Source organism: Oncorhynchus nerka, linkage group LG2 (assembly GCF_034236695.1).
Source record: "Oncorhynchus nerka isolate Pitt River linkage group LG2, Oner_Uvic_2.0, whole genome shotgun sequence".
In the NCBI taxonomy this organism is placed as follows: Eukaryota; Metazoa; Chordata; class Actinopteri; order Salmoniformes; family Salmonidae; genus Oncorhynchus; species Oncorhynchus nerka.
In genome coordinates this window covers 70,145,029-70,162,895 of record NC_088397.1, presented here as the reverse complement: position 1 = coordinate 70,162,895, position 17,867 = coordinate 70,145,029, and the positions used below count along the sequence as shown (strand labels likewise).

General features: G+C 44.2%; 1 protein-coding gene across 1 annotated transcript; it reads right to left on the bottom strand.

The window, feature by feature from the left end:
* Nucleotides 1-624: 624 nt before the first annotated feature.
* Nucleotides 625-5,102, bottom strand: LOC115141053 (tubulin alpha chain-like). The gene is made up of 4 exons (XM_029679646.2): nt 5,006-5,102; nt 2,730-2,952; nt 2,488-2,636; nt 625-2,389 (listed from the first exon to the last, which is right to left on the bottom strand). The coding sequence occupies exons 1-4, from the start codon at nt 5,006-5,008 to the stop codon at nt 1,415-1,417; spliced, it is 1,350 nt and encodes a 449-aa protein (XP_029535506.2). The 5' UTR covers nt 5,009-5,102; the 3' UTR covers nt 625-1,414.
* Between the last annotated feature and the right edge of the window lie 12,765 nt (nt 5,103-17,867).

Sequence of the window (17,867 nt, the reverse complement as noted above, 5' to 3'; positions counted from 1 at the left end):
ATATAACATATATAATGTCACCCCAAAAATAAGCATTAAAATGTAAATTATGTAAGAATCTTCTACTACCGGTATACCTTCACATTTTCCTAGTCCTATCTAAGCTTGCATTCTTGCTTTTGTCCTCCATGCCCTTACTAAACTAGCACTGATTTTCCTGTCCAAAGATCAAGAAATATAAGCGCGTTGAGTGGTTTATTATCGATGTGAGTCTTGATGTCTATTCAGAATTGAACTGTTTTGGGTGTTATCGTTACATTGCCACCAATAAAGAGGAGGAACCCATTCCTGAAGCAGAACAGAGGTTTGTCCACAGGGTGGCATAGTAAAAGTACTGTAGCATTGAAAGGAATTGAGTGAAGTCTAAGGAAAATAGAGGTATTGAAGGAAAGTCCATGCAAATTATAGAGCTCTAATTGTCACCACAATCAATACTAAAGCTGTCTCTTCTTATTGTAAATCAGTTGATGTCAGAAGTAAGATATGATTTACATGATTAAATCTAAAGAACAAGCTATTGCTTTTACGTTATGTATTTCAGATAAAAAATGATATAAAAAGAACCATGGGGAAAATGCAATGATGTGTCGGTTTGAGATAAATAAAAAGAAAGGCACAACTCTATTCCATTAAAAAATTCATTTAATTTACTTTTGATTCTGTTGACATTGCTCAACATTTCTGTTGACATTTTCTGTAGAACTATGTAACAATATGTATGTACATGGTTATTACACTGCAATAATAATAGTTATTATTTATTCTTGGGAAATACTGTGATAAGTCCTGGTGAGTAGCTGATGAAGATCCATTGAATTTTGTTGAAAATGTTTAAAAAATGTAAGTAATTTATTATATATCAAAGTCAGAAGAGGACAGAAAGTTGCAGTGTAAAACTGTAAAAAGTAAAACCATTGCAACACCATAACATTCCCTGAACACAACTACAGCATATTTCCTTAACCATTTTCGGGGCCAACGAACATCATGGCATTTACATTTTAGTCATTTAGCAGACCCTCTTTTCTAAAACAATTAGGCTGAAGTGCCTTGCTCAAGGGCTCATTGATATATTTTCTTTCACCTGGTTGCTCTTAATCGCTAGGCTACCTGCCGCCCTATCTATGATGTGTGACAGTGCTTGCTAGCAATTTCCAACACTAATAAGGAAAGTTGAGCCATATTAACTTGTAACCAGTGATAAGCTTGCTTGTGATTTGACTAGGGCGGCAGAGTAGCCTAGTGGTTAGTAACCGAAAGGTTGCAAGTTCGAATCCCTGACAAATCTGTCGTTCTGCACCTGAACAAGGCAGTTAACCCACTGTTCCTATGCCATCATTGAAAATAAGAATTTGTTCTTAACTGACTTGCCTAGTTAAATAAAGGTTAAATAAAAAGGGTGAATCAATTCACTTTAATACTCCTCTCCCTCCTCCTCTCCCTCAATGGAATCGACACCCACCTCTTCATAATCTTTCTCCAGGGCAGCCATGTCCTCCCTGGCCTCAGAGAACTCTCCCTCCTCCATACCCTCACCTACGTACCAGTGCACAAAAGCACGCTTGGCGTACATCAGGTCAAACTTGTGGTCAAGACGGGCCCAGGCCTCTGCCACTGCAGTGGTGTTGCTAAGCATGCACACTGCCCTCTGGACCTTGGCCAGATCTCCACCAGGTACCACAGTTGGTGGCTGGTAATTGATACCAACCTTGAAACCAGTTGGGCACCAGTCTACAAACTGGATGGAGCGTTTTGTTTTGATGGTGGCAATGGCAGCATTGACATCTTTGGGCACAACGTCGCCACGGTACAGCAGACAGCAGGCCATGTACTTGCCGTGACGTGGGTCACATTTCACCATCTGATTTGCTGGCTCAAAGCAAGCATTTGTGATCTCAGACACTGAGAGCTGCTCATGGTAAGCCTTCTCTGCCGAGATCACTGGGGCATAGGTGGCCAGCGGGAAGTGGATACGGGGATAGGGCACCAAGTTGGTCTGGAACTCTGTCAGATCAACATTGAGGGCACCATCGAATCGGAGGGATGCAGTGATGGAGGACACAATCTGACTGATCAACCTGTTAAGATTAGTGTAGGAAGGACGCTCGATATCAAGGTTCCTGCGGCAGATGTCATAGATGGCCTCATTGTCTACCATGAAAGCACAATCAGAGTGCTCCAGGGTGGTGTGGGTGGTCAGGATGGCGTTGTAGGGCTCAACAACGGCTGTGGACACCTGGGGAGCTGGGTAGATGGAGAACTCAAGTTTGGACTTCTTGCCATAGTCAACAGACAAGCGCTCCATCAACAGGGAGGTGAAACCAGAACCGGTGCCACCTCCGAAGCTGTGGAAGACCAGGAATCCCTGGAGGCCAGTGCACTGGTCAGCCTGGTGAGAGAGGGAGGAGAGATGTTTCAGATCATTATAGTTGGATAAAGATAGAGAATGTACAGAGATGCAGAGTGTATGTTAATAAGAGTTGTCACCAGTTTGCGGGTCCTGTCCAGAACAAAGTCAATAATCTCTTTGCCGATGGTGTAATGCCCACGGGCGTAGTTGTTGGCTGCATCCTCCTTCCCAGTGATCAGCTGCTCAGGGTGGAAGAGCTGGCGGTATGTTCCTGTGCGCACCTCATCTGGAGAAATAAATACTTGTTAGCTTTTCCCAAGACTAAGGAGATAGACCAATGTTAACAGAATGTCATTGTTTCAAGACAAAGTGATCTTACCGATGACAGTGGGCTCCAGATCTACAAACACAGCCCTGGGGACGTGCTTTCCAGCTCCAGTCTCACTGAAGAAGGTGTTGAAGGAGTCGTCTCCTCCTCCAATGGTCTTGTCACTGGGCATTTGACCGTCCGGCTGGATCCCGTGCTCCAGACAGTAGAGCTCCCAGCAGGCATTGCCAATCTGGACGCCAGCCTGACCCACGTGGATGGAGATACACTCACGCTAGAGAAAGAGGAGAGAGAGCAATTTAATTGGATCCCACTGCACACAATCAAGGTAAATGTTAATGATGTCACCAAAGCGTTCTCATGTGTATTTATAGCATCAAAATAGTATCCACTCTCCATAATGTCTAATCCAATGCAAATTAGATTCTTGCACTCTTTTCATTTAGTATATTACTCATTTATTAGGATCCCCATGAGCTTTTGCTAAAGCGGCAGCTACTCTTCCTGAAGGGTGAACTGAAATTCAGTAAGGTTGCATTTTCACGCACTGCAGCTATTCCACACAATCATTCCCACTGTTCTGAGAGCATAAATGGCATTGAGAAAGTGGGAAAAATGGGAATTGTGCCATTTAAAGGTACTGCCCTGAGATTGAAGTCTGCAGCAGAGAGAGGCTCAAAAGCTGCAGCATGGGCTGAACCATGATGAATCACGCAACCATCCCCCCTCCTCCCTCACACTCCTCCCCTTCCCCCTTCCCTTCCTCCCTCCAGCTACACCCTACTGTTCCCAAGGGATTTTCTTGCAGATGTCCGTTGCTAAGCAACTGGGCACTGGCAGGAAACCGTTTGTGGTTTTGCAAAGGAGAGGGGTGGTTTGTGCACTTTCCATAAAAAAATTATGATTTAGATTTGTCTATAATGTGCATACACCTAGGGACACTCAACAGCTATGGCGCTCTATAATATCTATAGGTCATTGTACAGAACTACCTGCAGATATTTTCACCAATCCGAAGGCTATTTGATTTTGCTCTAGGGCAAATCACTCACATCTCATGTTGCAAAATGGAATACACTACAGATTCTACAGTGCATAGATTTAACAGTAATGCCATTATAGAACTAGTAGCCTTTTATGTGCAGCGAGTACACTTCAACCGGCGACTGTTATATCAAATTTGCTTCTCTCTGGTTGGAAAGAAGCTGCCTGGAGAGCTAATCTAAACATGAACATGGAAAGACCAGGGTGCAGCGGGCTACAATGGCCTATACACAAATCCATGTGAAAAAGACCACCTCAGAGAAAGATCTTAACCCTTAGCCCTCCCCCTGTCAGGTGTCATTCTGGAGACCATATGCACCAGCAGAAATTAAGGATGAAAAAGCTCCCCACCAGCCCCCATTGATTAACTAATAAGGTTCACCTAAGTCTGTTATTTTCCTATATAGGCTACTTCCCTCCGAAAATAAAGAGTTGGATCATTGGAAATTTGAGGGAGGCCAACAGAATGTGTAAACATCCACCGGTGCCTTCTAGTCAAAATCAAATTAACGCATCAAATTTACATAGAGCAGTTTATAGCACACCGCATATTATAGACTATAGCCTAACATTGATGGCTATAGTACTAGATATTAAACTACCGGAATGTGTCAAAATGCTAACTATCAGAATAAATCTCTTCTCAACGTAATAGTCTACATTTCAAGGTGGGCGCGCCTCACACGATCATGAAAATGCAGTCTATCAAGGCGGCAGAGGTTTGGTTGATGAGATCTGGAATGTTCTTCTATCCCCGGTTCGTTAACGCCTTTAAAAAAATATTTGGTAGTCAAACTTGAACTTAGTAGTATTTTATAATAGCAAATTATATTCAAATGACAATTAAGGCTAAGATAATTCGTCTGTATCGTCCTCGGTCCGTAGCCCGCCAAACGTAACGGGAATCAACTCACGTCAATCACCCGAGCTTTCCTTTTCGCAAAGCACAATGTAACGAATGTTTCAATTGAATCGACATGAGCATCTTCACTATATGAATTTGTAGTAAACATACAATTGAAAATAAGGTTCTATAGGCAATAGTGTGTTTCTTCGACAGTTTGAAGCATATCCTATCATATTATGGTGGTCAAATACATCAGTGACCACTTATTTCAGCCACAATATGAATGTAGCCATATACTCTATGAAACAAAATGTTAGGCAATGTAACGAGATTGATGGAGTGGATGAGTAGCTAGCACCACCATGAGTAAAATGAGAGATGAACACACAACATAAATAAATAAACAGACAACTTTCTAAATGTAAACTGTACTCACCATTTTTTACTGATAGATATGAGTTTTAGAGAAATAAAAAAAATAAAAAAAAGTTTAAATAATGTTCTATTCGGTTGAGAGAGAAGTTACTTTATCCGACAGTTAAGAGTCGATGTAGTAACTGATTTGAAACACTGTGGCGCGCTAGTATTTGTAGAATCGCAAGGGGGCTGAGCCAGCAACATGAATAAATGAGGACGAGGAGAGGATCTCGACAGCGTGCCTAGGCTTGAGGCCTATGGTGAGAGAGATGCAAGCAGCAGGCAGCCTTGTGAAAACAGTGCATTGGTCCTGTTTGTTGTTTTCACAAGATTTTGCCACATCATTTATTGCAGTGAAAGGAGTAACCATTTGGAGTATGGTCAGCATATACAGTACCTTCAGAAACTATTCACCGGTTTTTACTTTTTACACAGGTTGTTGTTTTACACAGCCTTCATTTAAAATTGATTAAATTGAGATTTGTTGGTCACTGGCCAACACACAATACCACATAATGTCAAAGTGGAATTATGTTTTTGACATTTTTACAAATTAATTTAAAAAATGTAAGCTAAAATGTCTTGAGTCAATAAGTATCCATCCCCTTTGTAATGACATGTCTAAATAAGTTGCATGGACTCACTCCCTCATCTCTATACAATTATCTGTAAGGTCCCTGAGTCGAGCAGTGAATTTCAAACACAGATTCAACCACAAACACCAGGGAGGTTTTTCAATGCCTCACAAAGAAGGGCACCTATTGGTAGATGGGTAAAAATACATTTAATATCCCTTTGAGTATGGTGAAGTTATTAATTACACTTTGGTTGGTGTATCAATACACCCAGTCACTACAAAGATACAGGCATCCCTCCTAACTCAGTTGCCAGAGTGGAAGGAGGCCAATGGTGACTTTAAAACAGTTACAGAGTTTAACAGCTGTGAAAGAAGAAAACGGATAATGGATCAACAACATTGTAGTTACTCCTCAAGACTAACCCAATTGACAGAGTAAAAATAAGTAAGCCTGTACAGAATAAAAATATTCCAAAACATGTGGCAGTGCAATTCACTTTTTGTCCTGAATACAAAGTGTTATGTTTGGGGCAAATCCAATACAGGACATTACTGAGTACCACTCTCCATATTTTAAAGCATAGTGGTGGCTGCATCATGTTATGGGTATGCTTGTAATTGTTAAGGACTGGGGAGTTTTGGGGGGGGTAAAACATAAATGGAATAGAGCTAAGCACGTAAAATCCTAGAGGAAAACCTGGTTCAGTGTGCTTTCCAACAGACACTGGGTTACAAATTCACCTTTCAGCAGGACAATAACCTAAAACACAAGGCCAAATATACACTGGAGTTGCTTACGAAGAAGACAGTGAATGTTCCTGAGTGGACAAGTTACAGTTTTGACTTAAATCTACTTGAAAATCTATGGCAATACCAGAAAATGGTTGTCTAGCAATGATCAACAACCAATTTGTCAAGAGCTTTTTTGAGGAGCTTAATGGGCAAATGTTGTACAATCAAGGTACCCAGAAAAACTCACAGCTGTAAGTATTGACTCAGGTGTGTGAACAAATGTATTGACTCAGGTGTGTGAACAAATGTATTGACTCAGGTGTGTGAACAAATGTATTGACTCAGGTGTGTGAACAAAGTATTGACTCAGGTGTGTGAGCAAATGTATTGACTCAGGTGTGTGAACAAATGTATTGACTCAGGTGTGTGAACAAATGTATTGACTCAGGTGTGTGAACAAAGTATTGACTCGGGTGTGTGAACAAATGTATTGACTCAGGTGTGTGAACAAAGTATTGACTCGGGTGTGTGAACAAATGTATTGACTCAGGTGTGTGAACAAATGTATTGACTCAGGTGTGTGAACAAATGTATTGACTCAGGTGTGTGAACAAAGTATTGACTCAGGTGTGTGAACAAATGTATTGACTCAGGTGTGTGAACAAAGTATTGACTCAGGTGTGTGAACAAATGTATTGACTCAGGTGTGTGAACAAATGTATTGACTCAGGTGTGTGAACAAATGTATTGACTCAGGTGTGTGTGAACAAATGTATTGACTCAGGTGTGTGAGCAAAGTATTGACTCAGGTGTGTGAACAAAGTATTGACTCAGGTGTGTGAACAAAGTATTGACTCAGGTGTGTGAACAAATGTATTGACTCAGGTGTGTGAACAAAGTATTGACTCAGGTGTGTGAGCAAATGTATTGACTCAGGTGTGTGAACAAATGTATTGACTCAGGTGTGTGAACAAATGTATTGACTCAGGTGTGTGAACAAAGTATTGACTCGGGTGTGTGAACAAATGTATTGACTCAGGTGTGTGAACAAAGTATTGACTCAGGTGTGTGAACAAATGTATTGACTCAGGTGTGTGAACAAATGTATTGACTCAGGTGTGTGAACAAAGTATTGAAAATGTCATGTTATGTCTTGTCCCTGTGCTTTCCCTTCTCTTCGTTTCCCCCTGCTGGTCGTATTGGTTACTCTCTCTCGCTATCGTTCCGTTCCTGCTCCCAGCTGAACGACCTCGTTTACTCTCTCACACCTGTCCCCTCTTTTGCCCTCTGATTAAGTCTCTATTTCTCTCTCTGTTTCTGCTTCTGTCCTTGTCGGATTCTTGTTTGCTTTGCCCTTGTCCCGTCCTGTCGTAATCTGCCTCTTCTTCAGATGCTGCGTATGAGCAGGTGTCTCTGTCCTCTACGGCCCGCGCCTACCCAGAGGGACCTGCAGTCGGTTGCCGCTAGCCCTGCAATTCTCCTCTACTACTAGAAGGAGGACTCTCCTGCAAAGATAGAGGATTTATGTTTTCCCTGTTTGGACATTAAAAGACTCTGTTTCTGTTGAATCGCTGTTGGGTCCTTACTCATCTGCATAACAGAAGAATCCGACCAAGAATGGACCCAGCGACCGGATCCTCTCTACTCAGCCGTCGAGATCCAGGGAGCGATGCTAGGCAGACACGAGCAGGAATTGTCTGCTGCTCGACATGCCGTTGAGACCCTGGCCGCCCAAGTCTCCGACCTCTCGAAACATATTCACAATCTCCGCCTTGATCCACCGGCTACTTCCAGGGCTTCCGAGTCTCCGGAGCCCAGAATTAATAACCCACCGTGTTACTCTGGGGAGCTCGTTCCTCACCCAGTGTGATATTGTGTTCTCTCTCAGCCCAACAACAGCTCGTATCGCCTACGTCATATCTCTCCTTACAGGACGGGCTCGTGAGTGGGGCACGGCAATCTGGGAGGCAAGGGCTGAGTGTACTAACCAGTATCAGAACTTTAAGGAGGAGATGATACGGGGTTTTGATCGTTCAGTTTTGGGAAAGAAGCTTCCAGGGCCCTGTCTTCCCTATGTCAAGGGAATCGATCCATAACGGACTACTCTATAGAGTTTCGCACTCTTGCTGCCTCCAGTGACTGGAACGAGGCCGGCGTTGCTCGCTCGTTTTCTGGAGGGTCTCCACGCGGAGGTAAAGGATGAGATTCTCTCCCGGGAGGTTCCTTCAGCGTGGATTCTTTGATTGACTCGCTATTCGGATAGAAACGGGTAGATCTTCGTCACCGAGCTCGTGGAAGAGGCTCGCGTTATCCGTTTCCCCCTCTCCGCATCACTACCATCTTCCTCCAGTGGCTCAGGTGCTGAGCCCATGCAGCTGGGGGGTATTCGCATCTCGACTAAGGAGAGGGAACGGAGAATCACCAACCGCCTCTGTCTCTATTGCGGTTCCGCTGGTCATTTGTCATTTCATGTCCAGTAAAAGCCAGAGCTCATCAGTAAGCGGAGGGCTACTGGTGGCGCTACTACTCAGGTCTCTCCTTCAAGATCCTGTACTACCTTGTCGGTCCATCTACGCTGGACCGGTTCGGCCTTCCTGCAGTGCCTTGATAGACTCTGGGGCGGAGGGCTGTTTTATGGACGAAGCCTGGGCTGGGAACATGACATTCCTCTCAGACAGTTAGGGAGCCCACGGCCATGTTCGCCTTGGATGGTAGTCCTCTCCCCAGTATTCAGCGTGAAACGCTACCTTTAACCCTCACTGTCTCTGGTAATCATAGCGAAACTATTTCTTTTTTGATTTTTCGTTCACCTTTTTCACCTGTTGTTTTGGGCCATCCCTGGCTAGTGTGTCATAATCCTTCTATTAATTGGTCAAGTAATTCTATCCTCTCCTGGAACGTCTCTTGTCATGTGAAATGTTTAATGTCTGCTATCCCTCCTGTTTCTTCTGCCCCCTCTTCACAGGAGGAGCCTGGTGATTTGACAGGGTGCCGGAGGAATATCATGATCTGCGCACGGTCTTCAGTCGGTCCAGGGCCACCTCCCTTCCTCCTCACCGGTCGTATGATTGTAGTATAGATCTCTTTCCGGGTACCACTCCCCCCGGGGTAGACTATATTCTCTGTCGGCTCCCGAACGTAAGGCTCTCGAAGATTATTTGTCTGTAGCTCTCGGTGCCGTAGTCCCTTCCTCCTCTCCCGCCGTGCGGGTTTTTTTTGTTAAGAAAAAAACGGGACCCTGCGCCCCTGCGTGGTATCGAGGCTGAATGACATAACGGTTAAGAATCGTTATCCGCTTCCCCTTATGTCTTCAGCCTTCGAGATCCTGCAGGAGCCAGGTTTTTCACTAAGTTGGACCTTTAACGCTTACCATCTCGTGCGCATCAGGGAGGGACGAGTGAAGCGGCGTTTAACACTCCGTTAGGGCATTTTGAATACCGGGTTCTGCCGTTCGGTCTCGCTAACGCTCCAGCTGTCTTTCAGGCATTAGTGAATGATGTACTGAGAGACATGCTGAACATCTTTGTTTTTCGTTTACCTTGACGATATCCTGATTTTTTTCACCGTCACTCCAGATTCATGTTCAGCACGTTCGGCGTGTCCTCCAGCGCCTTTTAGAGAATTGTCTTTATGTGAAGGCTGAGAAGTGCGCTTTTCATGTGTCTTCCGTCACATTTCTCGGTTCTGTTATTTCCGCTGAAGGCATTCAGATGGATTCCGCTAAGGTCCAAGCTGTCAGTGATTGGCCCGTCCCTAAGTCACGTGTCGAGCTGCAAGCGAATTTCTATCGTCGTTTCATTCGTAATTTCGGTCAGGTGGCAGCTCCTCTCACAGCCCTTACTTCTGTCAAACGTGCTTTAAGTGGTCCGTTTCCGCCCAGGGAGCTTTTGATCTCCTCAAGAAGCGTTTACATCCGCTCCTATCCTTGTTACACCTGAGCGTCTCTAGACAGTTCATTGTCGAGGTTGACGCGTCAGAGGTGGGCGTGGGGCCATTCTGTCCCAGCGCTCCCATTCTGACGATAAGGTCCATCCTTGCGCGTATTTTCTCATCGCCTGTCGCCGTCGGGTATAACTATGATGTGGGAAACCGCGAACTGCTCGCCATCCGCTTAGCCCTAGGCGAATGGCGACAGTGGTTGGAGGGGCGACCGTTCCTTTTGTCGTTTGGACTGACCATAGGAACCTTGAGTACATCCGTTCTGCCAAACGACTTAATGCTCGTCAGGCTCGTTGGGCGCTGTTTTTCGCTCGTTTCGAGTTCGTTATTTCTTATCGTCCGGGCTCAAAGAACACCAAGCCTGATGCTTTGTCCCGTCTCTTCAGTTCTTCAGTAGCCTCCACCGACCCCGAGGGATTCTCCCTGAGGGCGTGTGTCAGGTTGACTGTCTGGGGAATTGAGAGGCAGGTAAAGCAAGCACTCACTCACACTCCGTCGCCGCGCGCTGTCCTAGGAACCTTCTTTTCGTTCCCGTTCCTACTCGTCTGGCCGTTCTTCAGTGGGCTCACTCTGCCAAGTTAGCCGGCCATCCCGGCGTTCGGGGTACGCTTGCTTCTATTCGCCAGCGTTTCTGGTGGCCCACTCAGGATCGTGACACGCGTCGTTTCGTGGCTGCTTGTTCGGACTGCGCGCAGACTAAGTCCGGTAACTCTCCTCCTGCCGGCCGTCTCAGACCGCTTTCCATTCCCTCTCGACCGTGGTCTCACATCGCCTTAGACTTTATTACCGGTCTTCCTTCGTCAGCGGGGAAGACTGTTATTCTAACGGTTGTCGATAGGTTCTCTAAGGCGGCTCATTTTATTCCCCTCGCTAAACTCCCTTCTGCTAAAGAGACGGCACAAATCATCATTGAGAATGTTTTCAGAATTCATGGCCTTCCGTCAGACGCCGTTTCGGACAGGGGTCCGCAATTCACGTCTCAATTTTGGAGGGAGTTTTGCCGTTTGATTGGGGCTTCCGTCAGTCTCTCTTCCGGTTTTCACCCCCAGTCTAACGGTCAAGCAGAAAGGCCAATCAGACGATTGGTCGCATCTTACGCAGTCTTTCTTTTCGAAACCCTGCGTCTTGGGCAGAACAGCTCCCCTGGACAGAATACGCTCACAACTCGCTTCCTTCGTCTGCGACCGGGCTATCTCCTTTTCAGAGTAGCCTCGGGTACCAGCCTCCTCTGTTCTCGTCCCAGCTCGCCGAGTCCAGCGTCCCCTCCGCTCAGGCTTTTGTCCAACGTTGTGAGCGCACCTGGAGGAGGTCAGGTCTGCACTTTGCCGTTATAGGGCGCAGACTGTGAGAGCCGCTAATAAGCGTAGGACTAAGAGTCCTAGGTATTGTCGCGGTCAGAGAGTATGGCTCTCCACTCGTAACCTTCCCCTTATGACAGCTTCTCGCAAGTTGACCCAGCGGTTCATTGGTCCGTTCCGTATTTCTCAGGTCGTTAATCCTGTCGCAGTGCGACTTCTTCTTCCGCGACATCTTCGTCGCGTCCACCCGGTCTTCCATGTCTCCTGTGTCAAGCCTTTTCTTCGCGCCCCGTTCGTCTTCCCCCCGTCCTTGTCGAGGGCGCACCTATCTACAGGGTTCGGAAGATTATGGACATGCGTCCTCGGGGCCGTGGTCATCAGTACCTAGTGGATTGGGAGGGTTACGGTCCTGAGGAAAGGAGTTGGGTTCCATCTCGGGACGTGCTGGACCGTTCAGCTGATCGATGATTTCCTCCGTTGCCGCCAGGTTTCCTCCTCGAGTGCGCCAGGAGGCGCTCGGTGAGTGGGGGGTACTGTCATGTTATGTCTTGTCCCTGTGCTTTCCCTTCTCTTCGTTTCCCCCTGCTGGTCGTATTGGTTACTCTCTCTCGCTATCGTTCCGTTCCTGCTCCCAGCTGTTCCTCATTCTCCTAACGACCTCGTTTACTCTCTCACACCTGTCCCCTCTTTTGCCCTCTGATTAAGTCTCTATTTCTCTCTCTGTTTCTGCTTCTGTCCTTGTCGGATTCTTGTTTGCTTTGCCCTTGTCCCGTCCTGTCGTAATCTGCCTCTTCTTCAGATGCTGCGTATGAGCAGGTGTCTCTGTCCTCTACGGCCCGCGCCTACCCAGAGGGACCTGCAGTCGGTTGCCGCTAGCCCTGCAATTCTCCTCTACTACTAGAAGGAGGACTCTCCTGCAAAGATAGAGGATTTATGTTTTCCCTGTTTGGACATTAAAAGACTCTGTTTCTGTTGAATCGCTGTTGGGTCCTTACTCATCTGCATAACAGAAAATGTATTTCATTTTTAATACATTTGCAAAAAATGATAAAAACATGTTTTCACTTTGTCATTACTGGCTATAGTTTGTAGATGGGTTAGGGGAATACAGCAATTACATCTATTTTGAATTCAGGCTGTAACCTAATGCTGAAAGAAATAAATCATATTTCTCCACTCCTGTTCCCAATACAAAATAAACATTTGTGGTATAATTTTACTGCAAGAAATGCATAATACTGCATGATTTATTATTATATAGTTATTATATTATGCTACACGTGAGAGGTTCTAGGCCTACTGTCAGTGTCCAGATTTCAGTTAATATTCCATTTAACCCATATGAACTTAAATTAGGAATATTCTGTTTATTCATGGATACAGGGATACTCTTGAGCGGGATATCAAAGGTGCATGTAAACAGCTTATCTCAAATAAGATTTTAAGCGGGATATGAGCTGCTATCCTGAATACTGTGTGTATGTAAACGTGGTCATTGACTAGGGCCTGGTTTCAATGATGGACTATTTTGGCATAGAGGAACTACATAACTGCCTATGTCGATAAGGGAATAGGTTTTATTCCGGGTACTCTCCCACCAAATCACGAGGCAGACATGTCAGAACCAAAGTTGCTGGCAAAACCCTTGCAGTAGTTTTAATTAAGTTAGTTGGAAGCTACTTGCAAAATACCTTCATTAAAAATAAGCTTTATGGTCTCCATCTTCCTAGATACTATTTTGTATTTTATTCAAGCGAATAAAGTAGTGACATAGGCAGTGATGTAGTTCTTCTATGCCAAAAGAGTCCATCATTGAAACCAGAGACTAGTCACTGTTGCCTGGGATCGGGTTTTCGAGACTAGCCTTTAAGCATCTTGCTGCAGAGTTAAGTAGGCTACATGGGTAAACGTAAATAACCAAGGGAAACCCAGCTTTTCTGGATCCCTGCTAAGCCATTAGAGAGCACCACATTCAACATTCAGGTTCTACTAGCAGATGTTACTAATTGCCCATTGTCTGCCACATACCCTGCAGAGCCTCACACAAAGCCATGCATAAACATCACTAGCCCACATTCACCATTATCACTCAGTTTGGTTTTTATATTGCCATGTGGATTGACTTCTGTCATATTTAGTGCCACCACAAATGCAGAGTTTCTCTTTGTTCAGCATTCATACACATACTAGGGCGGCACACAATTGGCCCAGTGTGGTCCGGGTTAGAGTTGTCACGGCCGTCGAATGACGTAGACCAAAGCGCAGCATGGTGAGCGTACATATTCCTTTTTATTAGGATGATGATGCCGCCAAAAACAATAAACAATACAAAAACAACTGTGAAGCTTAAGGGCTATGTGCCACAAACAAAGTTAACTACCCACAAAGACAGGTGGGGAAAAAGTGCTGCCTAAGTATGGTTCCCAATCAGAGACAACGACAGACAGCTGTCCCTGATTGAGAACCATACCGGCCAAAACAAGGAAATAGAATGCCCACCCCACATCACACCCTGACCTAACCAAATAGAGAAATAAAACGGCTCTCTAAGGTCAGGGCGTGACAAGACTTTGGCCGGGGTAGGCCGTCATTGTAAATAAGATTTTTTTCTTAACTGGCTTGCCTTGTTAAATAAAGGTTAAAAAAACTGTTCCTGTCATATTCTCCCATAGATTATCATCAAAGCCTTGTGGTGGCAATAGATTAATTGTATAGGTCTCCTCATGTTTCAGGAGTAAAATATATATATATATTTTTTTCCCCTCATAACAGCATACTTCCTGACGATAAATAAGATTGGCATGCACCTGCTAACATACACTAAGAGCAGTTAGGCTATTTATTTATTCATGCTCGACATCTTGATATTTTTTTTACAGGGTTTCATCTATGTTTTGGACAATCCTAAAAGGGAGGAAAGTGTAAGTGCTCCATCTGTCTGTAATTGCTGAGTTGGGATGGCATGCAAGACAGGCAGATGGGCAGGGAGGGGCAGTCTGATGCAGCTGTCTCTTTCAAACACAGCCCCCATCTCCTCCTTAATCCCTTTGCCCTCAGATCAATATTGTTGAAATGATGTGTGTGTGTGTGTCAATGGGTATTACGGACACAGGGAGAGGAAAAGAAGTGACAAACAGCTGGGACAGGGAGAGGAGAAGGAAGACAGCTGAGGGGCCATGTGTTTGCTGGTAACTGAACACAGTGACACATCACCGGTCACTCGATCCACTGCAGAGGAGTGACGTCACTGCTGCAAAACCTTGAACAAAGAGGGGCGGAGGCTGGCTGCCTGGCAGACTAGGGGGGAAGCGGGGGTTAGAAGGAGGAGGTTGGTGCAGCCAAATCCATACTCTATTGTAATAGATGTAATGAACTCTGGCACTTCTAAATGTTGCGCCCTTAACATTTCTGTCAAGCATCTACAACAACTTCTCATCTTTTTTTTTTTTTTTTCGATAGAATTTTATTTTGTGACACTTTTTGCATTTTAAATATGCATATGTGAAATTTTAATGAATGGAAAAATAGGTATTTTGTGAGATTTTATACTGGTTTGCATCCTCTCCATCTCAATGAATTGACTGTGTTTGAATGACATCCAATTTAAACTCACAAAATAAAGAAAGTCGCACACTCCATGTATAAACTCCCAGCAATTGAATGGCTATTTACGAACGTTTGGGCATCACTGTGCCTTCCTCAGGGTCTGGGTGATGCCCAAACGTTGGTAAATACCCATTCAATTGCTGGGAGTTTATACATGGACTGTGCGACTTTCTTCATTTTGAGAGTTTATAGTTTATTTGACGTTAGTCAGCACCTCCACCAAACTATTATTTTGGGTGCGGGCCAGCTCATGTTTTTTGAATGACATCTAATGACAGAGGCAATATATAGGTCTAAAATAGTGCTAGATAGCCTACTCAGCATTTTAGCACAGGGCTGTATTGTTGGCACAGAATTTAGTTCAGCACCCAAAGCTCAAGGAGATGTGGGACTAAATACTTCATTGACTTACAAAATAGAGTGCATGTGGTGCATGCAGTCTGTGTGTTTTGAAGGGGTAGATTTGATCATTCAGCACCAGTTTTTTACATGTTATTTATCTCACATAGGCCTATGCACAGTGTCATGCAGCATAAGGCCCTCTATGAAAGGTGTGTCCATTGTTGCTATTTAGACCTCAGTAATGGCTTGTGAGACTACAGCACATAATGCTAACCCTGAATATTTTTCCTCGACACTAAAACAATCATATTCACATAATTAAATAATTGGTCAATACCAATTCACTTTATCTCACTCTCATTGAGTTATATTTGATCTACTGTGTGTATTACATAGGCCTGTTTCATTTCGACTTCCAAATTATAGTAATATAGTAATACAACTAAAAACAAGGTAATTATCTGCGAACATGCTTTGTATTTTGTCCGCGATTCTGGAGTGGACTGTGCCTGTGTGTCGCTGCCTGACTCATTCAATGAGAAAGCAGCCCCCTCCTCCCGCAATGGCCCGCGCCCTTCTCTGCTGCTTCTAGAAGAGAAGAGTTCACTCACTCACTGTACATCTTTTCGACGCCGCTATCATTTCTTTCCTCATAAAGGAATCAAAATGGTGAGCTGTTCATTTCGTTATAAAAAATAGTTGTATATAATTGTTTTGCACACTTGGGTATAAAAATGGAGAGATGTTCCATAATGAGAGAGTGGTTACATTTGCAATGAAATATTAGAAATGTTGATTATGGGCGGCTAGAAATAATTCATAGGTATTGTAGGTCGTGCATGTTCTAGCATTCTTACAAGAAATGCGCGTTTAGTAGTAGAGAGTTTGATATTTTTCCTAAGTCTCTGATGTTGTGTTTTGTTGAAAGATGATTTTTAGGGTTCAAACCCACGTTTTTTATAGGAACATCCTAAATTAATCGAAAGGCATCTGTAACAAACTGCTCTGCCACACAAAGCAAGCCACTCCCTAAGAAAATTTGGTAAGGGTGTGAATTCAGTCCTACAAAAGCAAAAGCATGTTTTGGCCAAATCCAAACCGTTAATTTAGGCCTATGTGAAGGGATACAGTTGGAATAGAATTATAATAGGCTACTATGTGTAATGTATCAGATAAATAGTATTTTATAGAACAATTCTAAAATGTAAGATAAATTAATTTAAGGTAAATATGTATTATGGTGTAGAATATTATTTTCACTTACTTTAATTATTCATTTTGGACTCAGTGAGGTAAACTAACATCTGCCACACCATTTTAGCACACTGTAGATATATTGTTTGTCTCTAGGCATGTGATTGTCTGTGCAGAATGGCACCAAATCTGACTTGGCATTTCAAAAAAGTATTTTTTTATGATATCAGCAGTTATGGCCCTAGGTGCTAGGCTATGATCTTAAGAGTGACTGAGTAAAAAACATTCTGACTTCAATGGCCAGTTTCCTGGACTCAGATTAAGCCTAGCCCTAGCCCTAGCCACCTTACTAAATGTGGTCAATGGAGAATCTCCCTTGAAATACGTTTTTGTCCAGGACTAAAATGAATCTCTTTTCAGGAAATCGGACCAAAATAACATACTCAGACTTCAAAGGTCTCATTATGACTGGTTGTGATTTCCTATAAATGAATTTGGAAATGAATTGGAAAGTCATTAATTTTTTTAAATGATTGATATACTTGTTTATTTTTTTCAACCAGCATGAGTGTATATCAGTTCAAGTAGGTCAGGCTGGAGTCCAGATGGGCAATGCATGCTGGGAACTCTACTGTCTGGAGCACGGGATCCAGATGCCCAGTGACAAGACCATCGGAGGAGAGGACGAATCCTTCAACACCTTCTTCAGTGAGACTGGAGCTGGCAAGCACGTCCCCAGGGCTGTGTTTGTAGATCTGGAGCCACTGTCATTGGTACGATCACTTTGTCTTGAAAAAATGATGATGACACTGTGCTATCTCAGTCTTGACTTCTTCAGCTAACAGGTCTTTCTTTGTTCCAGATGAGGTGCGCACAGGAACTTATGTAACAGTATAACTTTAGACCGTCCCCTCGCCCATACCCAGACGCGAACCAGGGACCCTCTGCACACATCAACAACTGACACCCACGAAGCATCGTTACCCATCGCTACACAAAAGCTGCGGCCCTTGCAGAGCAAGGGGAACTACTACTTCAAGGTCTCAGAGCAAGTGACGTCACCGATTGAAACGCTATTTAGCGCGCACCACTAACTAAGCTAGCCGTTTCACATCCGTTACACTTACCGTCAGCTCTTCCACCCTGAGCAGCTGATCACTGGGAAGGAGGATGCAGCCAACAACTACGCCTGT